At 40.6% G+C, this 26573-nt stretch overlaps 2 protein-coding genes across 2 annotated transcripts in view; both read right to left on the reverse strand.

Moving 5' to 3' along the window:
* Positions 1–12818, reverse strand: part of LOC126294963 (uncharacterized) — a 64182-nt gene extending 51364 nt beyond the window's left edge. The window contains exon 1 of the mRNA XM_049987190.1: positions 12454–12818. Within this exon, the coding sequence (XP_049843147.1) occupies positions 12454–12501 (48 nt within the window). The 5' untranslated portion in view covers positions 12502–12818. The remainder of the gene's footprint in view (positions 1–12453) is intronic.
* LOC126294964 (uncharacterized) lies at positions 2756–17986 on the reverse strand. Its single transcript, XM_049987192.1, has 3 exons — positions 17866–17986; positions 4985–5544; positions 2756–3306 (listed from the first exon to the last, which is right to left on the reverse strand). Exons 2-3 carry the CDS (start codon positions 5533–5535, stop codon positions 2814–2816), a joined length of 1044 nt encoding a protein of 347 aa, XP_049843149.1. The 5' UTR covers positions 5536–5544; positions 17866–17986; the 3' UTR covers positions 2756–2813.
* Between the last annotated feature and the right edge of the window lie 8587 nt (positions 17987–26573).

The following is a 26573-nucleotide window of genomic DNA, read 5'->3' on the forward strand; positions in this document are numbered from 1 at the left end:
ATAATTTCAAGTGAAGACATTCAGAATCTGTTGCGTTAGAGCAAGAAAAACACAACACAGTATTTCAAAAGGAGGAATGCTTGGACTAGAGGTATAAGTTGAATTTTGATACAGATGCCTACCAAATCTCAAATATAGGAGAATCATCTGACAACACGTCGTATGTATATCAACTGATAGAACGAAAAGAATATGAGTTCTGTGCATCATAAGAAAAGAAATCAGCATATAAATGCATCATACAGGGTCAGTCAATTTGTCTCGGGTGTAGTAGAAAGATGTGCGTCCACTGTGCAAAAGTTGTGCAAATTATTTTCAGATCATTTGATTATTACCAACATTTACGCTTTCTGCAGTCTCATTTATTTCTACAGCTACATCCAGCACCGCAGAGGATACATCCCAATGCACCAGTTATTTGGGTTTCTTCTCATTCTATTCCTGCATGGAGTGCAGGTAGAATGATTGAATGCCATTGTGCATGCAGTAAAAGTTGCCACAAGTTTCCTGAAGAGAAATTACTTCCCTGACATTGAGATCTCAAGGGTAAGTAAAGTCACAAGTTGACAAAAAATGTGAGGACATCTGTATTTCTCTCCTGTGTGAGCAAAAATCTTAAGTACTAACATCAACATATTTTGTAATGAACTGCTTTTAGATGGAGGCAGGGCTCGCATGTTAGTGGGGAATGATGCACTCCGTATCGACATCCCTCATCTATTACAGATACGCTCGGAAATGGCCAGCAGTTTTGGCCCGTCGCAGAAGTCCACTCGTTTAGCCAGTTATTCGTGTCAGACATGTTGTTGAAATGAGACCGCAGTGCTGAATCCGTGCAACATAACTTGCGCAAATACTCTGAGAATCAGTAGTAGTGAGGAGAGGTAGCAACTCACTGTGAAGATAGCCACTTAGCTGCAGACAGGCAAGTAGGAAAGACAATCACACTTTCAACTGAATTTTTGGCCATAGCTCATGTCAGAAAATGAGTGCGCACACACACATTCACACAATTACTCTGCCAACTCGCACACATTACCATCTCTGTCCGCTGTGTCAATATTCTCAGAGAATCAGATTGAGAAACCACTCCTCGTGCCCACCTGCCTCTCATTGACAGCTGCTAGGCTAGCAGTAAATGGTGGCAGCACTGACTGCTTCCTGAGGGAATGGGTACGAAGGGTAGAAGCAGTAAGAATGAGGGGTTAGGAAGCAGCACCTAGCCAGTGACAATGCATGACGTCTCAGTAAACAAAACATTTCATCTACTGAGAAGAAGATGAGGTTTTCCTTTTTTCTTCAATTTTCCCTGACACGTTTGAAATTTCCTGATTTACAGAACTTGTAACAATCCCGTCATGAGTGCTAAATAGGATTTCATCTGCCCTCAATATTAAATAGTTTACTATTCAGCTAATGTAGTTACCTGATGAAAATATTACAAGGTCTGTGAAACATATCTTTTTACTTACACATATTTAAGAGATGTTTCATGTAAGGGTTAAAATTGCATTCAATTCATATGGTCCTCATTCCAATTGATCAAAAAGTCAGATACAGTGAAATTAACGATGTCTCCAGGTGCATAATGTGGTGTTGCAGTGACTGCAGTTTACCAAAAAATTTAAACATTCATAATTACTGATTTAGTTGTCCGATGGGAAATATTTCCAGGAGTACCAGGTCCTGCTCGTGTCAGAGCCTCACAAACATTGAGATCTGCACTATGATTTACTATCTTTAGAATCATATAACAGCTCTTCAATTTGACATGTTATCTTCAGTGTTACCTTCCATTCTTCATTCTGTTGTGTAAATGTATTTAATATGTTAAGCAAATTGGCAAACTGATTCACATTTTACAGCTTCTCTACAGTCTGTGAGTAAATTTCATGACATTTGTCATTTCCAGTAACTGAATTGTTTGCGGTTGGCCATAACTCATCTCTTGATAAATATAATCAATTGAAGAATGTATTATGCACAATCTGTTGATTAACCTTCCAGCAACAGTCAATGCCCCATGACAGAATGCTTAGTCAGCTGTATTTACATTTACTGTTACAAAATTAGATTAACAAACTACACAGCCTGGGACATTGTCAGTAACCTGATGTAATTTTGGTACATTAGTGCCCAATCCTATGTGCTGAAGTTTGCAGCAACTCCATAGCTCATAAGTGTTGGCAGAAGTACGGGTGCATATATTCTCACCACTAACCATTGGATTAATAGTCACAAATATGAACAGTTGCTCAGAATGAATGTGAAGTCATTTGACAATATCACACGCAACTCGTTCTGAACCTTACACAGATTGTTAAATGTGCTTTCCTTAGACCACCGAAGAATAGGGATGTCTGTGCCGACATGAAATTGCACACACAAATTTCAGGCTGTGTTAACAGAAGAACTGGATGCTTCTGGGAAGGGCATGTGGTGTAAGATTCTTGAAACTGGTTTACAAGATTACCACACCAGAAGCTCATTGAAACTGATGTGCATTTGGAACATAGTCAAGATCAAATGTCAACAATTGCTACTCTCGAGCAGTTTCAATAGAACTCTGCTCTCCTGTGCCAGTCAAACATTTGATCCACTGCCAGTAAACTAAGTGTAAAACACTACTGTTTGGGAATCTCAAGGCAGTTGACGGTAGGAGTTTAGGAAGTCTCACCTGCGGAAGGAATACCACTATGGGAAGAGACAAGTGGGAAGGAAGAGAAGGTAAATATTTGAATAATTCAATGACACATTTCACAGTAAACCAGACGTTTATTTGATTACTCAGAAAATAGTACCAAAGGTCCACCTTACACCGGACGAATCCCACTCAGAATATCTATTACTGGCCTCCTGTTGTACGCCTGGGCAAGTTCCAGAGGCGTCCTACCGTATCCGGCAGCAGATCGGTCGGCTCCCAGCCGCAACAACAGGTTGACCACGGCCGCTTCACCACACGCAGCGGCAACCTGCAGAGCCGTCTGCCCGCTGCCGTCCCAGGCGTCTTTGTCTGCCCCATAGAATAGCAAAGTCATGGCGACACCCTGTCTGCCGTATCCCGCTGCTACGTGGAGGGGCGTCTGCTGCCAGTTGTTTTCTGCACTGACATCAGCACCCGCCTCCAACAGCCAGTTTACGGCCAAGACGTCGCCGCCCTTCGCCGCCTTGTGAAGTGCCGTGTAGCCGTTCTCGCACCGGCAGTTTATGTCCACCCCCTGTGCCAGAACGTCTTCAAGTTCTGCCACATTTCCAAGTTCGGCAGCTTCGTGCAGCCACTTCTTCAAGGCTTCCTCCTTTGCGGCACTGGAAAACAGAGAGAGATTACTTTCCACAGAAATTTACCGTCGCAGTAGATAGTTGCAAAATTATTAACTACACCAATTGAATGCTATAAGCCCACACGATCAGTGAGAAATGTGTACGAAGGTTTGTAAGTTTGCTCCAGGATGGGGAAGGAGATTTTGAAGTTACACAGAATTACTTGCCATTTTTTAGAACTCTGGGAAACGTTAGAGGGTGGTGTACCAAATTAGACCTGACACAGGAAGCAGAAACCAGACAGATAAACAGATCTGACAACTACTGCTCTGGTACAAAGTGCTGCTCAGCCTTTTTTTGAGAAACTGGCACTAAATTTCACTAGCCTGTTGGCTACCACACAAGAAAGCCAGCCATCTGGCTGGTTACATTTACACTACCAACTACGGCAGCATGTCCTCGTACTGCTTATCGATCCAGCCCTTCACGCTATCCTTTCTTAGAACACTCGTTGCTGTGACATGTTTAACCTTAGATAAAAAATTACACCTGTGGGAAGGTAGTATCAAGATTAAATAAATAGTTGTGATTTTTCTCTCAATACACTTGAGCATATCCCACTTGCATTACACCTGACTACATGATTTACAGACAAATATTTATTGCATTGTGGTCTATTAGGTAAACTATAGATGTCTCCAAATATACCACCACGATTATTGGTATAACATTTTTTTCCCTTCGAAACAAATGTGCATCATAACAAAAGAAGACATTTGTTAAATAAAAGCCCAGAACAAAGAAATGAATATCAAGATTGTCGGCTGCCGCCACCTCTAATTTTGCAATTACTGCTGCCCGATGACTAGCGACATCCAAAGGCATTCGACAGGATCGTGCAAATTTCCCGATGTTTCGTGAGATTTGTTTGGCAATGCACAGTATTAGAGCAGCTTTTGAGAGATTTAAGTAAGAAGCACAGCAAGAAGTAAGCAAAAGATAAGCAGGAAGAAATATTTGGTGTATTCACTCACAGCACGCACTTCTCCCGGCAACACATAACCAATTAAGTGGTTTGTGTACAGCAGCAATTGTGGTAGATGGGAACATGTTATTCTGAAGCCTATCTTATATGGAACTTTTTTATATGAAAAATCCAGCCCTATAAACCTTTAGACAACTGCTCACCTGAGCTAATGTCACCCAAACTGTAATTCTAGCAGAGCTTACTAAATTTGTACAAAAAGTTTTCTATGACAAATTTAACATTTTAAATCACAACATTCAGTTAAAACAGAAATGGAGAACAGAGCACATGCAAAATATACTTAGCACCCACAGCAGTCAGATTGAGAATATTACTCTGTATAAGGAAGTACAATTCTAAGTTTTTTGGGTCTAATTAACTAGGCAAGTATACATTTATGTCCCAAATCTGCACTAAATTTTCACCGCAATTGATTGTAAACTGCAACACTGCGTTCAAGAATACAGTAAAAGAATGAAGGTTCTATTAGATCTTCAAAGCACAAAAATGCGTACGGAGTGTCTCCTTACAGAATACACATACTCATAGTCCTGAGTGCGGTTCATGTGGAATATGCGAGATTTAAACTAGTGAAATGCACGACTCCAACAATTACTTTTGGAAGTGTTTGCGAGAAGGCTCACTACTTTGCAGGTGCGACTTACAAAGACAAACGAAATTAGAATATTAGCTAACCTGATTTCTGCTTCAACCAAATCCGAGATTTCAGTCATCAGTTGTGGGCAGCAGGCAACTCCCTCCCGCCAGCCCTCCGTTTTGCGGGCCTCCAGAGGGTCCTCGGAGATCACCTCGATGGCGGCATCGAGCAGGCACGAGCAACAGTGCTGTAAGGCCAGCACCGCACACTCCGCCACATTCTCTGCAGACAAATCCTGCAGCAACCGGTCCTCGCAAGCCTCCTTCAGCAGAGGGAGGTCGTATTTGTCGGCAGCTGCCAGTAGCTCTGCCGCAGATTCTTTCCCCTCCGGGACCTCGTCCGTGTACATGTAGCGGACGAGCTGCCGCATAGTGGCAGCCTCTACGTCCGGTATCTGGACACGGCCACTGGCAGCTTCCTCCGTGTCGTGCCTCAGTAACATAGCTGCGAAGACCGGGCTCCTGGCGGACAGTATTAACCTGTGCGCCTTTATTTCACCACCTCTGACACACAGCGTAACGTCGGCACCTGTGCACGACGTCAGGAGCTCAGACATCGCGTCAACCAAACTGCCTCTGTTATCGGCCATATTTAGCACCTGAAATTGGGATGTAAAAACGATACATTAAAAGCTGCCAAGTTTCTGATACAGTAATTTAACAACTCGATAATGGCAAGTTTGTTTAGAACAAACACTTCAATGTCACCACTTTACCTTCAGCACCTATAAACAAATACAATTAAAGGCAGAAAGCAGGTCGCACAGGTCTCAGTGATATCCCAGTTAGAGAACAAGCTGTAGTATTGAGTAAAGTCCATTGCCACCACAAATAAAAAAATCCTCCAGCCTTATTTTAGAAAAGCAAAATGTTTACATTATACTCAATATCTATAATACTCCAGGCTTTAGACACAAGCAGTTCAGATCATTCTTAAACAAGAAACAAAAGCAGTGATGCAACAATCTGACCGAGATAAAAGCTCTGCCAACATAATTAAAAATTCCATCACGGACCAGCGAACTAACAATTACTTCAACACAGCAGGAAGCATTGGTACCAATAATAAAATGGCAAATGCAGATGCATTAGTTTTACGTTTGACACAAGGCATGTAATACTGACATGTAATCTAAAAATTACATTAGGTAAACAGAGAATTTTAAGATAAGTGCAGCTGACTGCATGCACTATGTATTGTGACACCTATTCACAATGGTGACATGCAAACTAAATGTTACATTAACCTAGAGTCCGTATGTCAAGGATTTAATCAGAAATGATGCCACCCCCGAAAGTTGGGAGTTAACAAAATCTTTGTCACAGTAATACATATGACGTGATATCTACAATGAACTGCACTCAACACAAACCTGTCAACATGATTGGTTTGTGACGGTTGAAGGGACCAGACTACAAAGGGCATTGGTCCCTTTTTGCACAACCATGAAACAAAAACGGAGATGACAAGGGATGACAGAACAAGAAAACAGACAAAGACCAAAAAGAGTGTGTTGTTGGCTGACCATGGAAACAAAAAAGGAAAAGCCAACCACTAAGAGACACACTAAAAAACCCTATCTAAAACCATAGGCCAAAGGCAAGAGTCAATACAAAAGAGAGAAACCCTCTGAGCAATAAAAAACCTGTGCACAAATAAAACTCAAAACTAAGCCTGCCATGAGAGCATCATTCGTTAGAAGTGCAGGGAGCACATCAGGCAGTGCAAATGTCTGCCTGTGCGCAGTTAAAAGTGTAGAGTCCAACAAAATATTTACCACTGTCAATGCTGAACCATAGCGACAGAGCTACAAACATGTGCAGCATGAAAGGCCAGTGGTCATTGGTGCCGGATCCGCAATGGAGGGACACCAGCCTCCACAGATAGGCTGTTTATAGGACTTTTCCAGAAAGCTCCAGTTGCAAGTGATACCGCAGTGAAGTATGGGGTCAAGCAACAGCAATGTGGAAGGCAGTGCCAACCATAAACCAGGCTCCCATAATCGAGATGGGACTAAGTCGACAGCTGATACAGTCGTAGAGTGGTAGGCCGATCGGCACCCCAGCTGGTGTGATTCAAAGAGACGAAAAGTGCTAAGATGGCGCCACAACTTTTGCTTAAGCTGACAAATAAGGGACCATCAAAAAGCAAGCCCAAAAACCAATGCATCTCCACCACGGCAAGAGGTTCGCCGTCAAGATAAAGCCTTGGTTTGGGGCGAACAGTGCGATGCCAGCAAAAATGCGTGACGCAGGTCCCAGCGGCCGAGAACGATGCCGTGTGTGACAGCCCAGGACTCCACCTTCTGGATAGAACCCTCTAGCCACTGTTCATTAACTGGAATGCCAGTTGAGCTGTAGTACAGGCAAAAATCATCAGCGTACGAAGAAGCCGATACAGACGTTCACACATCTGCAGCTAGCCCATTGATAGCAACTAAAATGAGGCAGACACTCAAGACAGAGCTTTCTGGGACCCGATTATCCTGGACTCTGGAAGAACTATGGAAAAAACCAGCTTGCACACAGAAGGAAAGTGACAGAAATTTTGAATAAAGTGGGAGCGGGCTCCTAAGACCCCACCCACAAAGTGTGGTGAGGATGTGATGTTGCCACGTTATATGCCTTCTGCATGTAGAAGACCAACCAGATGCTGACGGCGTGCAAATGTCATGCAGATGGCATGACCCTAGGCAGACCAGGTTATCGGTGGCACAGCGGTCCTTACTGAATATGCCTTGGGACGGAGCCAAAAGGCCGCCAGACTCAAGTAGCCAACTAAACCTGCGGCTCACTTTGGGTTCGAGCAACTTGCACATAACGTTGGTGAGGCTAATGGGGCACTGAAATGTGTGGAGGCATCATTTAATAGACAAAGGTCAAGCTGTGCCAATGCTTTCTCAGTGACAGTACCTCTGCCTGTTGCCACCAATCCAACCCACAAAGGGTTATTGGCATTAAAGTCTCCCCAAAAACAGAAACGGTGGCAGCAATTAGGCTATCAGCGCAGCCAGAAGACACACACACCACCAGATACCCCCTCACAAGCTGCTGGATTCTTATCTAACCCAAATAGCCATAGAGGGCGGGTGTTCGCATCACCAGAAACCCAGTTTCCTAGAGAGCAATGCGGAAGAAAGGGTGAAGGCTGAGAAATTGGAGCTCCGCAAGGTGGTAGAAAAAATTGCTGCAGTTCAACTGGAAAATGACATTGTCCACAAAGTAAAAAGGCGTGAAGAGATCGAGGAGGTAGGTTACACTGCTGGATCACCTGCTGCCACCAACTGATTACCTGTACGATCGACTTCCACGGTGTGAGGGTCCTGCGAGATCTAGGTCCTCAGTAGATGCCAGTATCTCGGCAGAGCTTATACGTTGAGGTGGGGTGGGCACACCGTGAGTTCCTTCATCCTAGAGGTCTTCTTCTTGGACATTTCTCGCTGCTCCTTGGGTTTCACTGGCTCGGAGGGCTTCACTGATTCAGTCTCTGGGACTGAGGAGGATCGTGAAGCCCTACAGCCAGCTGATGTGAGCACTTACACCAATGGCGGGCATCACCCTTCACACTGGCGGAAACCTGGGAAGAGAGGAACCCAGGGGGGGACTCCTCAGCAAGATGAGCCAAAGAAGTTTGACACTTCTTCAGCTTAGAAGTGGGGATGGACATCCCTGATGGGTGGGTGATGTTCCTGAAGTAGGTGGCGCAGGGGCAACAGAGCATAGTGCCCTCAGGTCAAGAGGGCAGATGTAGTGTTACGGCTCTGGGCGACGACTCGAATTTGCTGAAATTGATGGGGCTACCACTGTTGTCATAACGGTGGCATAAGACAATCACACAAGATGGAGTCACTCGTATTTCCTCTTAGCCTCAGTGTCGGTCAGTCAATCCAGCGTCTTTTATTACATGATTTTCCGCTCTTTCTGTAAAAGCCTGCAGCCTGGTGAGCAAGGTGAATGATGCTCTCTGCTGTTGACACAGATGGGAGGCAGGGCACAAGGAGTATTGGGATGTGATGGGTGTTCGAAATCTTGACATGTGACACTGGAAGTACAGCAGGAAGACCTACGGCTGAAGTTCCAGCCCTTAAAGCACCGCATCAGGGGAGGTATATAAAGCTTGCCATCACAGTGGTAGATCACCTCGACCTTCTCAGGCAATGTTTCGCCCTCTAAGACCAAGATGAAGGCAGCGGTGGCAACCTGATTATCCCTCGGACCTCGACAAACGTGGCAGATGAAATTAACATCTCACCACTCTAAATTAGCGTGCAGCTCATCAGACTGCAAAAGAAGGTCCCTGTGGAACATAACCTGGTTCATATTTAAGGTCCGGAGCATGATTGTGACTGAAACATCCCCAACTTGTCACAAGCGAGTAAAGACCGTGACTGGGCAGGGGGTGATTTTTTTTTTCATCAAAACTGAACAAGACATGCGAGATTGCTTTTGGTCGACCATTACGACAGGCAGGAATACTGCAGGGCTATTCTAAGCCCCAGACCTGCAGGGGGACAAACCTGTCAAGAAGCTCTTAAAATTCATTCATTCGAATTAGGTTGGTGTACTGGGAACAGCGTTAAGCATGAAGTGAAAAGAAGGTGCCATATTTAGTGCATTAATAGCACTATGATTAGCTCGTCTTATTACTGTACACTGAGATGACAACAGTCATGGTATAGCAATGTGCACATATACTGATGGTGTCATTTGGAGTCAGGTGAAAAAGGTTTCATAAGTGATTATGGCCACATGACGAATTTAACTTTCCACGCAGAATGGTAGTTGCAGGTAGATTCAATTTCGGAAAGCATTACACAGTTCATTATTCCGAGACCCACAATGTCTAGAGTCTGCCGAGAATACCTAATTCCAACTGTTACATCTTGCCACAGGCAACACTGCTGCAGCATTGGCAAAGGGTTGCTAGTGGTAACAGGCCAGCAACAATGTGTGAAATAACCACAGAAGCCAATGTGGGAAATACAATGAATGTATCTGTTAGGAAAGTGAGGTGAAAGACTATGGAAAGAGACTACCCATGCGAGTGCCTCTGCTAACAGTACATCACTTCCAGTGCCCGTCCTAGCCTCGTGATCGTATCGTTTGGACCATCGATAATGGGAAAAACGACATCAAGGTCACACGAGTCCCAATTTGAGACGGCGGAGTTCTGGTGTAGCACCGAGCCTACGAAGCCACAGTTGTCAATAAGGCACTGTGCAACCTGGTGTTGGCTCAATAATGGCGGGGGCGATGTTTGCATTACATGGAACTGATCACTTACTGGGAAAGGTTATTTTCGGCTACCTTAAGACCATTTGCAGCCACTCAAGGACAATGGTCCTGAACAATGACGGATTTTTATGAATGAATGTGCCATGTCACAGGGACACAACTGTTACCAATTGTTGGAAGAACGTTGCAGATAAATCGCGTTAATTATGTGGCCACCTAGACTGCCCAATGTGAATCCCATGTAGCATTTAAGGGATCTTATAGGGAGGTCAGTTTGAGCACAAAATGATGCACAAGGAATATTTTCACAATTATTGAGAGCAATAGAGGCAGCACGGCTCAATATTTCTACAGGGGACTTCCAACAAATTGTTTAGTCCACACCACATTCAGTTGCTGCACTGTGCTTAGCAAAAGTGCAAAACAATATTACAAGGTATCCCATGACTTGTTGCCTCGGTGTATGCTCTCACTATTGTTGTCATCTCCGAATGATTTCCATTTTGGTAAGATATACGGAACACACACACACACACACACACACACACACACACACACATGTGAATTCCATTTATGTTACAAATATACTGCACAATCAATACACGTCAGTTTTATAACATGTTAGACAAGTCCCTGTAGAATAATTTGATTCCTGTCAAACATACACAGCACATCAGAAAAACTATGAGGGATTTGGGATGTCTACAAAACACCACCACTAACTGGTGCTGGAGAGGGGAATTCTCTATCTCGCCTGATACACGAGCTAATTGGCAATAAAATTTAACATCCATGTCTGCAAATCTTTAATAACACAACCCAGAATAGAATGAAATTTTTAAAGTTACAGGTAACTAACTGTCAGGTATCATTACATATCCCAATATTACAAAAGCAACAACTAATATGTTCAAGAGAACCACACCCGACCAGTGAGTGCATCACTTGTTCTGGGTAAGTTAATAGATACATCCTTCATGAAATCCTCCCCACTCCACTAAGAGTGTCTTTCTGCCGTCCATGTAACCTTGTTAACCTCTGGGTTCATCCCTATGAAATCCCCGAACTATCCTCCCTACCCTCTGGCTCCTACCCCTGTAACTGTCCCCAGTGTAAAACCTGTCCCGTGCACCCTCCCACCACCACCTACTCCTGTCATTTAACCTGGAAGGTCATTACCAACTGATATGCCTACACTGTGAAGCCTTCTATGTGGGAATGACCAGCAACAAATTGTCGATTTGCATGAACGGACACAGGCAGACAGTATTTGTTAGTAATGAGGATCACCCTATGGCTAAACATGCCACAGTGCACGGCCAGAACATCTTGGCACAGTGTTACACCATCCAGATTATCTGTATACTTCCCACAGACACCAACCCATCAGAACTCCGGAGATGAGAACTTTCCCTTCAATATATTCTCCCTTCCCATTACCCTCCACGCTGAAACCTTGAAATGACCCCTTACCCTCTTTCCTGATGAAGCAACCTTCACACACACACACACACACACACACACACACACACACACACACACACACACACAAGCTTCAAGCTTTTGCAACCCAAGGTTGCGTCATCAGGACAGAGGGAAGGAGAGGGAAAGACTGAAGGATGTGGGTTTTTGGGTTTTAAGGGAGAGGGTAAGTAGTCATTCCAATTCCAGGAACGGAAAGACTTGCCTTAGGGGGAAAAAAGGGAGGTAAACACTCACGCCTCAGCACAGGCCCACACCCACATATATCCATCAGTACATATACGTATTGTCTGTATGTTGCCTGTAGGGTAACTGACATTTTTAATTCGTACTCTGAAATATTGTTATGTAGCACTTTGAACAGGTTTACATCTACACAGCACTGAAGAAAGCTAATAGTACTGAATACAAAATTCTTGAAGAAAAAGTTTGTGTGGCTTACACCACAATAATGGACAAATTTCATGACTATTTCAAATTGCATAAAAAAATAACATGGTGGTCTGTGAGGCTAAGGAACTGTACAACTTGCAGTTTATAGTCTACTGTAGTAATAAATATGAAGCCATGCGGGGAGTTAAAACAATAACACACAATATGCTGCCAGTCTACAATTTAGCATAGAATGGCATTCTAAAAATTTAAGACAAACACAAATTAAGAAAACTTCAGGACTAGAGGAAGTACTAGACAAGTGCCTCGTGATCAAATACCACATCACAGAAGGCAGATTTGTACAATTATGCTACAGCTGTCATATTTGAAACAATATTTAGTTAACAACTACTGACCATATTTGCCTCCTTAGTCAGCTTCAAGTCAATGTTTACCATGTTCATATGTATATAGCATTACGAGATCTTACAGTGCCATAAAAGGAACAAGACTTCAGAGACTACTCCAGCAACATTGGAATTTCATAAACCATATTAAAATGCTTCATTCCACTCTAAATACACGTATGTATGTCCAGATGCACTCTGAAGTCCCTAATATTCAGCTTTTCAAGTGGTTTCCGCGATACCAATTTTCTTGGAGGTCCAGTACCGTATTCTCATGTTTGTTTCTTTAGTATGGTATAATGTCATTCATACCAGAAAAAAAATTCCAATAAACTAACTGCGTCAAAAAAGAAGCAGAAGCATATTTACCTAAAAAACAAATAACTTCTTTAAGACATTAATGGTTTATTGCTAATATTGTGGAAAAAATACAAAATCAGAAAATTGAAACTACTAACTAATTTTGGTATTTCATGGTCATGAGAATGTGTATTAATTCACTTGATCGCTCCCAGCCACAGAAATCTGTTTTGATTTTGTTTGACGTGGGACCTGTAAACGAAGAGACCAGCAACATTATGAAGACATGAAACATATACACAGGTCACGTGGGGGAGGACCTCCCCCACTGCAGCACTCCGCACACACACAACCATCTGGCTACTTGCTACTACTGTTCATACAGCAAACAGCCACACTCCAAGGAGCCATAAGCGGGAGGAAGGCACTGCTCATACTCTAATCCAGCTCTGCGTATGCGCACGAGTCCACTGGCAACTGCTCATACGAACCTATAGTGTCCTATTCTTCAGTTGACCTACATAACACAAGAATGAGACTAGAGCAAAAAAGAAAAATAAGACAAGTAACGTTAACCTCTATTGACGTATGAGTTGTATCCCGAACTTGAGCTGATCTTCATAGGGTAACTGCAGTACGGTATCAAATTAGTCGCTTTGCAACTTTCTACCTTTGCTAGCACTAGTATCCTACGTAGGTCAACTGGAGTACGGGATACAAATTTTACAGTTGTTGCTCTTTTCACCTCTGCTACTGCTAGCAACCTATTCTTCAGCTGATATTAGTACCAGCAGAAGTGAAAATATAAACAGATGTAAAATCTGTATCCCAGGTTGCTAATGCTAGTAAATACATAAACCTATGTAAGTAACATTGGCAAACTGTACCTCAGTTGAAAACCGCGAAGGCAAAAAAAAAAGCAATATACATAAAATCTGTATCCCACACTTCAACAGAACTAAACAGCTAAGCTGAAATAAGTGGTATGAATTTTTTTCCACCATTGATACGAATAGTATCGGATGAAAATCATCATAGTGGTACTAGTGACAGTGAAAAACCTAAAACAAAAAAATTTTATCCCATATTTCAGTTTATTTAGGCCAACTAAAGAATAAGATACTAGCATTGGCGAAAAAACTTGTACTGTGAAATTCATATTCCATATTTCAGTTGATGCACCCTACCCTAAGTCTTCCATATGGATAGGAATACATGAAATCCAAACCTACAAACAAAACCAAAAAAATAAAAACTGCTCAATGAAAAACAATCTTCCAAAAAGTCTCATACGCACTAAGAATGAAAATGTGTACTGAAAGAATTGGACTGAACAGATGATTTAATACAAGCGACAAAAATGTTACACAATGTCCCACTCTATCTTTAAAAACATTCATTTATTTCAATTTACAATGATGCTATGCCACAAAAGATAACCAATTTATTACCTACAGCTCGATAATAAAAAAGCATTATTGGTTGTGAGTAAATACGATACACTGCTTCACGTGTAGGCTCCAGAATACAATCTGCAAATAACCAACAGAACTCTCAGCGGGCTATAGAGTGATATTGCCACTGCTGCACCCCCCCCCCCCCCCCGCCACACACACACACACACACACACACACACACACACACACACACACACACACACACACTGAAATATTCACACTAGTAGATGGCCTGCAGACACTGGAAGGTTTCACATAGATTACATAATGGCAAGGCAGATCTAGGAACCAAGTTCTAAATTTGATGACATTTCCAGGGGCAGATGTGGACTGACCACTATTATTTGTACAGAAAATTTTAAGAAACTTCAAAAAGTCAGAAATTTAAGGTCAAATGAGGCCTGGATTAACTGAAAGAACAAGAGGTTTTAGAGGGGATATTTTAGAAGAGCAATTCCACCCATCTGCTTTGACCCATTACGTCATGAACCTGGCAGAAATATCTATTCGAAGAGTAGAAATGTGGCGCCTATGATGCCACTACATACACACGGCAACAAACACGAAAATACATATAAATAAGAATTACATTTACCCAAATGTACAATCAAACAAAGGGGACAACCACAGGAAACTGGGGTTTTAAGGTGAGGGAAATCTAACTATAACAGTAAAAAGAACACACCATGATCCCAAAAGACAATGATAAACAAAAGAAAAAATTTACTACATTCCACAACAATAAGAATGGGCAGGAATCAGACACTTCCTTTGACCTAGTCAGGTGAAGAAACCAAAACATCAATTCCTACAACTAAAACAATGAAAATTGGAATCCGGACACTTCCCTTGACCAATATACGTCAACCACAAATGACGATACCAAAACACCAACACCTACAATTACAAAAATGGGAATCAGTCATTTCAAATGACTCATAGGTCAACCGTAACTGTTGATATAAAAAATCAGCGCCTACAACTACGAGAAAAATATAAAACCTCAAAGAAACAAATCAAACATCGCTACATAAATTAAAACATTAATACACCATAAATACAGAAAACACCAACTCTAGAAGAATAAACAAACCATTTACTTGCCACTAGCAAATTCCCACACTGAAAACTAGATCGGCAAGTCCGCCCCCCCACATATAATGAACGCCTTACCACAGTACAAACAAACCAATAACACCTAATGAAAACAACAACACAGACACACACCATGAATCAACAATACGGCATCTACACACACAACAAACTCCAGCACCGAGCCATAATTAAGTCACACACCATAACACCCTTATGTCACGTGTCTTCCATTGACTCGTGTAGTGTTTTAGAGGGCATTAGGGTACAATTGACAAGAATGGGGAAAGAAATACAGTAGAAGAATGGGTAACTTTGAGAGACGAAATAGTGAAGGTACAACTACTAGGGCCAGTAGAAATCCTTGGGTTACAGAAGAGATAATGAATTTATTTGATGAAAAGAGAAAATTCAAAAATGCAGTAAATGAATCAGGCAAAATTGAATACAAACACCTCAAAATGAGATCAGCAGGAAGTGCAAAACAGCTAAGAAGGGATGGCTACAGGCATGATAGATACTGCCTAATGGAAGAAAGATCTTTGGGGAAAAGAGAATCAAGTATGAATATCCAGAGCTCAGGTGGGAACCCAGTTTTAAGCACAGGCATCAAAGCAGAAAGGCGGAAGGAGTATACAGAAGACTTCAAGAATAATATAATAATTCCAAACCAAGAGAAATCAAGTGTTGACAGATGTGAAAATTATCAAACTATCAGCTGCAAAATACTAATGTGCAGTCTTTATACACAAATGGAAAAACTGGTGAAAACCAACCTCAGGGAAGATCAGTTTGGATTCCGTAGAAATATTGGAACACACAAGGCTACACTGACCCTACGACTTTGTTTAGAAGATAGATTAAGTAAAGACAAACCTACATTTTTAGAATCTGTAGACTTAGAGGAATCTTTCGACAATTCTGAAGGTGGCAGGCTTCAAACAGGGAGCGAAAGGCTACTCAACATGTACAGTAACCATAGAGCAGTAATAACAGTTAAGGTCATGAAAGTGAGTGAGACAGGGGATGGGAGTGAAGGGGGATGGGAGGGGTGTAGCATGTTCCCAATATATCTGTATATACTGAGCATTGAGTAAAGGATACAAAAAAAAAATTTCGAGTATTAACTAAAACCTAAGGAGAAGGAATAGAAACTGAGGTCAGCTGATGACTAATTCCATTACCGAAGGACTTGGACGAGCAGTCGAACTGGAAGCACAGTGTCTTGGAAAGAGAATATAAGATAAACAAAAAGGAAAGGAAAGCAAAACGAGGATAATGGAATTAGTGAATTAAACCGGGTGATGCTGAGGGAAATAGATTAGGAAATGAGACACAAAGCAGTAAAGGAGTTTGGCTATTTTGGGAGCAAAATAACTGATGGTCGAAGCAGAGGATATAAAATGTAGACTATCGCAAGTAAAGCATTTCTGAAGAGAAATTTATTAACATCGAATACAGGTTAACCGCCAGTAAGTCTTCTCTGGAAGTCTTTGTATGGATTGTAGCCATGTATAGAAGTGAAAGACGATTAACAGTTTAAGCAAGAAGAGAATAGAAGCTTTCAAAATGTGGCGCTATAGAAGAACACTGGAGATTAGATGGGTAGATCACATAACGGATGAATTACTAAATAGAACTGGGGAGAAGAGTAATTTGTGGCACAACTTTACTACAACGGAGCAGTTAGTAGGACACGTTCTGAGGCAGCAAGGGATCAATTTAGTATCCGAGAGAAGCGCAGAGAATACTAATCGTACAGAGACCAAGGCATGAATACAGTAAGCAGATTCAGAAACATATAGGTTGCATTAGTTAGACGGAACGGTTTGCACAGGAGAGAGAATCCTCGAGAGTTGCATCAAACCGGTCTTGTGTGTGCTAACAGACTACTCTGCGGCATAGCCTATTTAAAACATTTTATTCAAAAAAACGTACGTGACAAAATCAGGAAACTCACAGTAAATACTGGACAAGACCCCAACTATTTTTATGCATATAATGTACGTACAACTGAAACTACGAGAAATGCAGGGGGTCCATTACCTAAAATTAGCAACTACTGCCCATGTTTAAGAAATCAAAACATTAAAACCTATATATTAGTGCAATGCCTTAAGCAAGCACATTGCAGCTAACTTCACTCTTTTACGCTTATTAATCTTAACGAAAAACCGCCGTATTCACACCATCAACCTCATTCCTGGACACGAAACAATTTGGCTGCAAAATATGTTCAACAGTAACTTTCCTCACTCACAATGTTACCGATGGCGAGAAAATATTCTTACTTGCTACAATGGTCAATACAATAACTGCGATTAAAAAAAAAAAAATGCACATGCACTAACAATGTTTACCAAGGCCTACTATCAGAATGCACAGCACCCTTTAAGCTTACATCACATCGACAGCTATTACCACGTGGAACCAAGGGGGCAAGCATACTGTTTCATGAACACAATATTTTTGCGGCGAACGAATCTACAATGTATTGCAAGCAGACCACTGCAACAGTTTATCGCGTCATAGACAAAAAGTTAATAAGGCAACTAAAACGATTAGAACTTACCAGTTACAATGATTGAAGAAATACAGGCAGCGAAACACGAACGGCGAGCAGAAACTCCTCTTCGGCTACTCAAATCGACGACCGCAAAACAAATGAATACGAGAGACGAGAAATGACCAGAGTGTCTGCTACAACGCGAATTGCTACCAACTTATTTCCTATGTGGTCGAACTAATGCATAAATCTTTGGTTTTTTGTTTTAAGGCCACCTAATAATTTTCAAATAAGCGTGTTGGATGCATTATAGAAATTTAAAGGCAGACTCACTCAGGCAGGTGTAATATTTGTGTTCTGACAGCATGTACCAGGTTACATTATAACAAGACTGAAATACAATATATACCCAGAATGTGGCAAATGTATAATTACGGAAAACAGAATTACACGTAACATGCACATAAGAAGTTGTTAAATATTTTCAGTTACAATGTAATCTCTAAAATTTAGTCCAATTTCAAATACTTGCTCATTTTGCAGACATATCTAATTTATTAATAACTGATTTCGGTTGCTTATTTAAGTCTTTTGACTGTTTCACGTGGTACACTCATCGTTGGTTTTAATTTTGGCTGTCTCGTGTAATAATTTCTTGTGTTATGCTCATGTATTTCTTTATTATAGGAGCCATAATATCCCGATATCCAATTTATCCACTGAAACGTATTTTTCTTGCTGCAATCTGTATCTAAATATACTCCAATCATTTTTGCCTTTTTACATTAAGGAACAATACATTTTTGCTTATATATACGATGCTGGTTGATCGGTAAATGATACAAGCCACAGTTTTCACTTAAAACTTCCGGGCTGATAGGCCGTGGTCGAAGTATAAAACTCTCTCCTGACGTTTCGTATCCGACTGCGGGAGACATACTTCGACCACGGCCTATCAGCCCGGAAGTTTTAAGTGAAGACAATACCGGCCGTGAAAGCTTACATTGTATGATCAGAAGCCACAGTTATTACATTAATAAATTACTTCGTATTTTCAGCCGAAATCTGCGTTTCCTGTCATTTGATCAACTGAGTTAAGTGATAGTTCCTCTAACCTATGACGACAGGTGAGAAAATACATGTTTTTCCTGGAAAAATTAATTTGTTGGTGTGGCTATTATCCACAACAAATATATAAATATTGGTTTTAGAGATTGAAATGTCGTTTTGTTGTGCAATCTATATTTATTTGTGTTCCAGGTGCATTTTATATTAATACCTACAGTAAGTAAATTGTCGACGTACACTGATGGTACAAAAATGCAGCACCCCAAGGACAAAATCTTTTTAATGATAAGTGAGTTGACAGGCAGTTAGTTATTCACCGTAGGAGTATATGATAACTTTTGATCAAATGAACACACATGTCACAGTAAAGGGTGCGCAAACAGCGGCATCAGTTCAGAATGTGCCGCCCTCTGGCAGACACACAGATGTGAAATCTCACATGCAAACGATCATTAAGGTGCCAAATGGTATGCTGCAATAAACTGTCCTAAGGACCTTTTGCCTATTATTGTAATTCGGCAATGGCTCTTGCAAGCCCTGGAGGATGAGTAAATTACTGTGTCATCATATCTCACACATCTAATAATGACGATAGATGTGGTGATCTTGCTGGTCAGGGCAGTTGTTGCACACCACGAAGAGCATGTTGCATCAAAGAAGCCTTATGTGGACTTCTATTGATCTGCTGAAGAAAAGCATTAAATGGAATGCGCCTATGCAATGTATTGGGCACTGATTATTTTACCCCACAGAAACACCAAGTATGACCACGAATTGTAACTGATCGCCCTCTGCCAACGCCCACCATGGAGTCTGGAATGGGACATATCTGTGTCACAAGACCTGCACATTACATGTGTATGTCCATCACTTGCGTACAGACACAACCTGTTCTCATCACTGAAGACAACAGTGCCATTCCGCTCTCCAGTCAACACTTTAATGACATTAGTAGGCATGATTGGTGGTTTCGTGGAGGTTGTGGTAACCTGGCCAGAGGCATATTTGGCTTTATCCTGCTGCAAGCAGGTCATTCCCATTGATGCCCTTATGACACAGCACATGCAACATGAGCCCAGATTTCTTCCCTTAATGATGATTGGCTGGCTACCACTCTTCACAGACTTTATAGACATTGATTCCATCTCTACAAAGCTGAAGACAAGATCGTGGTCTACAGCTGTGGGAATGTTCTGATGAAAGCAGCTACATATAACAAACACAATGTTACCAACGTGCACAGCATTCTGTTGATACGTCTATCCATCTTCCTGTAGGCTGTAGTTTTTCAGCAGGAATATGTACTCCTCACTGGGGAAGGGTTGTACCATAAAATGCAACTTTAAAATACTTTACACCTCAAAACAAGCAGAGTCAGCGCCTGCTGAGTCGAATCACAAGTATACAAATAGCCCTCGTGAGGAAGACATGATCCACAATGACAGAGTTAAATCATTTATGTAGGGAATAAATCCCATTGAGTCGACTATGGAACCTTGTAGCACACCATCTTGGACAGTATAATTCAGGTCTGTGATTGATTCTGTTTCCTCCTCTACTACTGAGCGAGGTGTGGTAAGCACACTGGACTCAGATTCAGCAGGACGAACGTTCAAACCCAGACATGGCAAGATTTAGGTTTCCATGATTACTGTAAATAGCTTCAGGTAAATTTCAAGATGGTTCCTTTGAAAGGGGATGGCCGACTTCCTTAACCATCCTCCACAAATCCGATAGGACTGATGACCTTGCTGTTTGGTCCCCTACACCCAAATCAACCAACTAACCCCATCTAGTACATTTGATTTCCATGTGCTGTTTCCAACTCATAATGAACTATTTCTGAACATTTACATTATGTCTTTGTATTTCCTTTGAAACCCATTCTAGTAAAGTTTCTCTATTAGATCAGAATGATTTAGAAAGAACCATGAAGATCCCAAGTCTAATGTTGTCAGTCAAAAGAGATCAGCTAAATCTTTCTCTGATATCATGTTCTGACAAGTGTATCTGTAAAAATTTAGTTATAAAACTCACAATTCCATTACTTACTACTGTCATTTCATAGATTTTGGCAAAAGTGGAGATTAAAGATAGTTTTATTTATTTATTGTTCCGTGGGACCACATTAAGGAGAAGTCTCCATGGTCATGGAACGAGTCAGTGCATGAAATTGTAACACGATTGTAGAAACAGATAAAATGAAATATAAGAAACATATTCAGGCGACAAGACATTAATTTAAATAAAGAAAATTAAGAATGTAACACTGGAATTTGCTTAATTTTTTAGCTCTTCTAGGAGCTCCTCGACAGAATAGAAGGAGTAAGCAATGAGGAAACTCTTTACTTTAGACTTAAAAGTGTTTGGGCTACTGCTAAGATTTTTGAGTTCTTGTGGTAGCTTATTGAAAATGGATGCAGCTGAATACTGCACTCCTTTCTGCACAAGAGTCAAGGAAGTGCATACCATATGCATATTGGATTTCTGCCTAGTATTAACTGAGTGAAAGCTGCTAACTGTTGGGAATAAGCTAATATTGCTAACAACAAACGACATTAAAGAAAATATATACTGTGAGGGCAACGTCAAAATTCCCAGAATATTAATAGGGGTCGACAAAAGGTTTTCGAACTTACGCCACACATAGCTCGAACAGCCCATTTTTGGGCCAAAAATACCCCTTTTGGATCAGAAGAATTACCCCAAAAAATAATACCATATGACATAAGCGTATGAAAATATGCGAAGTAAACTACTTTTCATGTTGAAATGTCACTTATTTCAGATACTGTTCCAGTCGTAAATAAAGCAACATTTAGTTTCTGAACAAGATCCGGGACATGGGCTTTCCACAACAGCTTACTATCTATCTGAATGCCTAGGAACTAGAACTGTTCTGTCTCGCTTATAATGTGTGCATTCTGTCTGATTAAAATATCAGTTCTTGTTGAATTGTGAGTTAGATCCTGCACTACCAAACTGGTGTCATCAGCAAACAGAAATATTTTTGAATCACCTGTAATACTAGAAGGCATTTCATTTACATAAATAAGAAACAGCAGTGGCCCCAGCACCGACCCTTGGGGAACGCCCCACTTAACAGTGCCCCATTGGGACTGAACATCACTACCACTCTCAATATTCCGGAGAATTACCTTCTGCTTTCTGTTCTTAAAGTAAGAGGTGAACCAATTGCAAGCTACTCCCCTTACTCCATAATGGTCCAAAGTCTACAGTAATATTTTGTGGTCAACACAGTCAAAAGTCTTCGTTAAATCAAAGAAAACACCTAACGTTCGCAACCTTTTATTTAATCCGTCCGAAACCTCACAGAGAAAACAGAATATAGCATTTTCAGTTGGTAAGCCATTTCTAAAACCAAACTGTACATTTGACAGCAAATTATGTGAATTTAAATGCTGCAGTAACCTTGTATATACAACCTTCTCGATGACTTTAGCATACACCAATGGCATAGAAATAGGTCTATAATTGTCAATATTATCCCTGTCTCCCTTTTTATAAAGTGGCTTCACTACCGAGTGCTTTAACCAGTCACGAAACCGACCACTCCTAAAGTAAAAGTTACAGATATGGCTAAGTTCTGGGCTAACATACATGGAACAATACTTCAGTATTCTGCTAGATACCCCGTCATATCGATGAGAGTTCTTGCTATTTAGTGATTTAAGTATTAACTCAATCTCCCTCTTGTCAGTATCATGGAGGAGCATTTCAGGTAACAGTCTCGGAACACTTGTAAGTAGGCTGTTTAGGTTTTTTCATTGGTAACGCCAGGTAGCGCTCTGTAGGAAAATCACTGGCTGTGTTGTGTGCAGTCTGTGGCTGGTTTGCATTGTTTTCTGCCATTGTAGTATTGGGCAGCGGCAGATGGATGTGAACAGCGCGTAGCGTTGCGCAGTTGGAGGTGAGCCGTCAGCAATGGTGGATGTGGGGAGAGAGATGGCGGAGTTTTGAAATTTGTAAGACTGGATGTCATGAACTGCTATATATATTATGACTATTGAGGTAAATACATTGTTTGTTCTCTATCAGAATCTTTCATTTGCTAACTGTGCATATCAGTAGTTAGTGCCTTCAATAGTTTGAATCTTTTATTTAGCTGGCAGTAGTGGTGCTCGCTGTATTGCAGTAGTTCGAGTAACCAAGATTTTGGTGAGGTATGTGATTTGTGAAACGTATAGGTTAATGTTAGTCAGGGCCATTCTCTTGTAGGGATTATTGAAAGTCAGATTGCGTTGCGCAAAAAATATTGTGTGTCAGTTTAAGCACAGTCTTGTATAATTTTTCTAAGGGGACGTTTCAAACTAAGATATCTATACGAAAAGCATTTCGCTTTCGTTTATCATGAGGTAAGTACATTGACTTCTGCAGAACTTAGCTTTCGGAGGCCAATAACTACGACACTTCCACAGAGATTGTCGTACAACAAGACGCACAGTTTAGCGCTACAGTACACGTATTGGAGTGATTAATTTTGTACTTAAAACGTTTATTTTTATAGATATTTGAAGTACAATGATACAAAAGTTTTCCGTGATACATTTCATTCCATTGCTGTAATCTGTAACACCTGAGGATATAATTACATTAATCCTCAGGGGGCTACACGCTTACTTTGTGTACCATGTGTTTGGCAAGCTCAAGGAGCCCTAACTAATATGGTATTTGCTTATACAACTTTACACACCGGTACCATATTTCTCTAACACATAAATTACACAGCTATCTGATAATTTCACTGAGAGACAAACTTTTTTTTACTACATCAGTGACACATGTTTACACAATTACACAGTTGGATAACTTGACACTTATGAAACTATATTTTGTCTGCACTTTGTGAACTGTTCATATTTTTTCGGAACCATTGTGATACTATGAGAGCTTTGAATGATGTATTTGGTATGGGATCATGATTTTTAAAGTACGTTTGAGGCAGATGACACTTTTGACATGAGCAGAGAATATTTTTAGGGTTTGTAATTATTGGAGGAAGCTACAACGATTTTGAGATTTGGCTGAGGTTTTATGATGTTATGATGACGATGTGTATTACGCAGTTGCGGTATGTTTATGATCAATAAGCTGACGCTATATGAGGAATTTGATTATGCTATGTATTTATTATCATGAAATATTGAATAAGTGTTTACGAATATGTATATGTGTAATAAAGCAAGGAATAATGAGTAGTGGTTAGGGACTCTGGTTTGTGAAAAAGGTTGTTGTAAACCTAGAATCGTACTTTAAGAGTTATGAAATGTATGTAAATGCGTGAATGTATTACAATGCCGACGAAAATTTTTTGGACACTGTTATGTCAATAGGATTTTGTTTCTACAGATGAATAACGCAAATTCTTGACCTGTGAAATTTTTATATGAGACTGCCACTGTAGCGGAAACTGGTGTCGTGAATATTTCGGTAAGAAAGTTAAGTGACCACGTGCACGTAATGCGTCGTGGGCACCAAGCTGCGCGACAGCCACCCGGAAACAAGCCATTAGCGTGTGCCTTTCAGAGGCACAAGGGAAAAAAAGAGGCCGTTATCCTCGCTACTGACATTCCTTTGTAGGAAGCATCGCAAAAACGACACGCTCATTACTTGGAAAAGATACTTATTTACATCTGCACACCTGATAATGACAAGCGTCTTTCTACAAGAGTTGAGAGAATTTGTACTAACTTATGAAATGTCACATGACTATTGAATGATATTTTTATGCTTTGCCTTTCATAGTTGCTTATTTCATTTGATATCTGGTTTACAGCTGTGTTGCAGCATTGGTTTTATGAAACAAAATTAAATGCATTTGCTAATGTGAACCCTTTCTGTCAACAGATCTATTAAATAATCATTTTATGATCCACGTTCTTCGAAAAAGGAGCACTTCAAAAGGAAAGAACAGTAAGAAGGGATTAATAACAGTCACTGCATACTTAATTTTCTTTTCAACTACTTGGTAATTTTTTGTAGAATTAGCTTTTGTGGTGCATCACTTTAATGACATAGACATTAAGATGTGAATATACATTTCCCTTATCTGCATTGTTGTCTTTACTGTAATATTTTTTCTGCTTGAGCTTTGTCATGTTTAGATATAAGTTATTGCATTTGCTGCTGCTGTTTGCCAGGCATAGTGCTACTAAATTTCACTTTGTATTACCTCGTTAAGCTAGTTTTCCGACTGATTTATTTTTCTTGTTTGCTGCTCATTGCCTTATATTAGTTGTAATATTGCTGCTTGCTTTGACAACTTCCATTTTTTTGATTACCATATATTAGTTGTAATATTGCTGCCTGCTTTGACAACTTCCATTTTTTTCATTGCTGTTTGTGTTAATTGTTTTGTGCAGCTGCATTGCCTCGTCCCTTAGTTTATCATCTGAGCTCAGTAGGTTTAAGTTAGCTTAAGAGGGGGTAGACTATATAAGAAACTAACCATGAGGAATTGGAAGAAATGCATTGAGAAGTTATAAGAAAATGATTTGGCCAAAAGTAGTGCACAGTGGAGAAAAACTATTTTTGAAAGAGGATGTGAACAAAATACAGAAAGCATGCTTGGATAGGATATTTTTGGTGGAAACAAATGTTGAGATACGACGAAAGATCTATGGAATCAAGTTTTGGGTTGGACTGCAGTACCAAATGTTACACTGAAAACAAACCTGGTCCTTTCCTTGTGTTATCCCACTATGTGTTTGTATACCCTTGTGTATTTATGTTCTTCCGGTCTTTACATGTTTATCTGATAAGACTTATGTTGCAGAATGTTTCTAATACTCAGCTACATGAACTATGACGAGGAATACTGTTATCTTCAAATATAATTTGCATTAATAATATGTTATTTACTTTGTAAAGATGTTAGACATTATTAATTCTGTTCTGTTTTAATGCTCATGTGTGAAGTTTATGTTTCAAAACTTATTCTGATCTTTATGTATGTACTTATGTCATAATTTTTGTAACACTGATGTGCATGTTTATTTCTATTCTTTTGTAAAGGCTGTATTACTGCAAATGTTATCTGTACTATTATGTTCTTTAATGATGTATTTTGTACCTTTGTTATTGTATTCTCATGTTATAAAATTGTAATTGACACCAGTTCATCAAATTAAGTAACTTGTAAATTACATTTCACTGCACACGTTTCTGTTGGTCATAGTAAATGGACAATATGTGAGAAGTAGGGACTGATAATGTTTGCACGTGTGTTAATAATTCAACAAGGGAATGGATAACATCATTGCTGGTTCTAAGGACATTTCAAACAAATTTTTTGTGAGTGGACATGTGGTGGTTCATGGACTTGCTATATTGTCCACAAGACTTTTCGATGGTGATTGTGCACCTGCACAGTCGCAACAGTTGGCTGCTAGCCATCTCTACAAGGACTACAGTGGGTCTACACCTTTGATGACTCGCCAATACCATTATTTCTACAAGGCCTGCAGTGGATCTGCACCTCTGGTGGCCAACCACTACCATACTCTCTACCAGGACTACGGTGGGTCTACTCTATGGCGACCTACCTACCGATATTCTTCAAAACTTCGACTGACTCTGCTGTGCGTTTGCTCTGTTGTGGCCCATTACCTGTCAGCATGTCAAGGGTCAGCACTGTCTTTCCGTTGGAAGGACAACACTACTTCTTCAAGACTGCATGGTAATCC

The sequence above is a fragment of the Schistocerca gregaria genome, chromosome 11, assembly GCF_023897955.1.
Source record: "Schistocerca gregaria isolate iqSchGreg1 chromosome 11, iqSchGreg1.2, whole genome shotgun sequence".
NCBI lineage: Eukaryota > Metazoa > Arthropoda > Insecta > Orthoptera > Acrididae > Schistocerca > Schistocerca gregaria.

Bases quoted from the DNA above. Each gene is read 5' to 3' on its own strand.
- LOC126294964 (XM_049987192.1), bottom strand. From the start codon at position 5,535: ATGGCCGATAACAGAGGCAGTTTGGTTGACGCGATGTCTGAGCTCCTG. The intron at 3,307-4,984 runs GTTAGCTAATAT...TCTGTTTTCCAG, and splicing joins TTGGTTGAAGCAGAAATCAG to TGCCGCAAAGGAGGAAGCCT.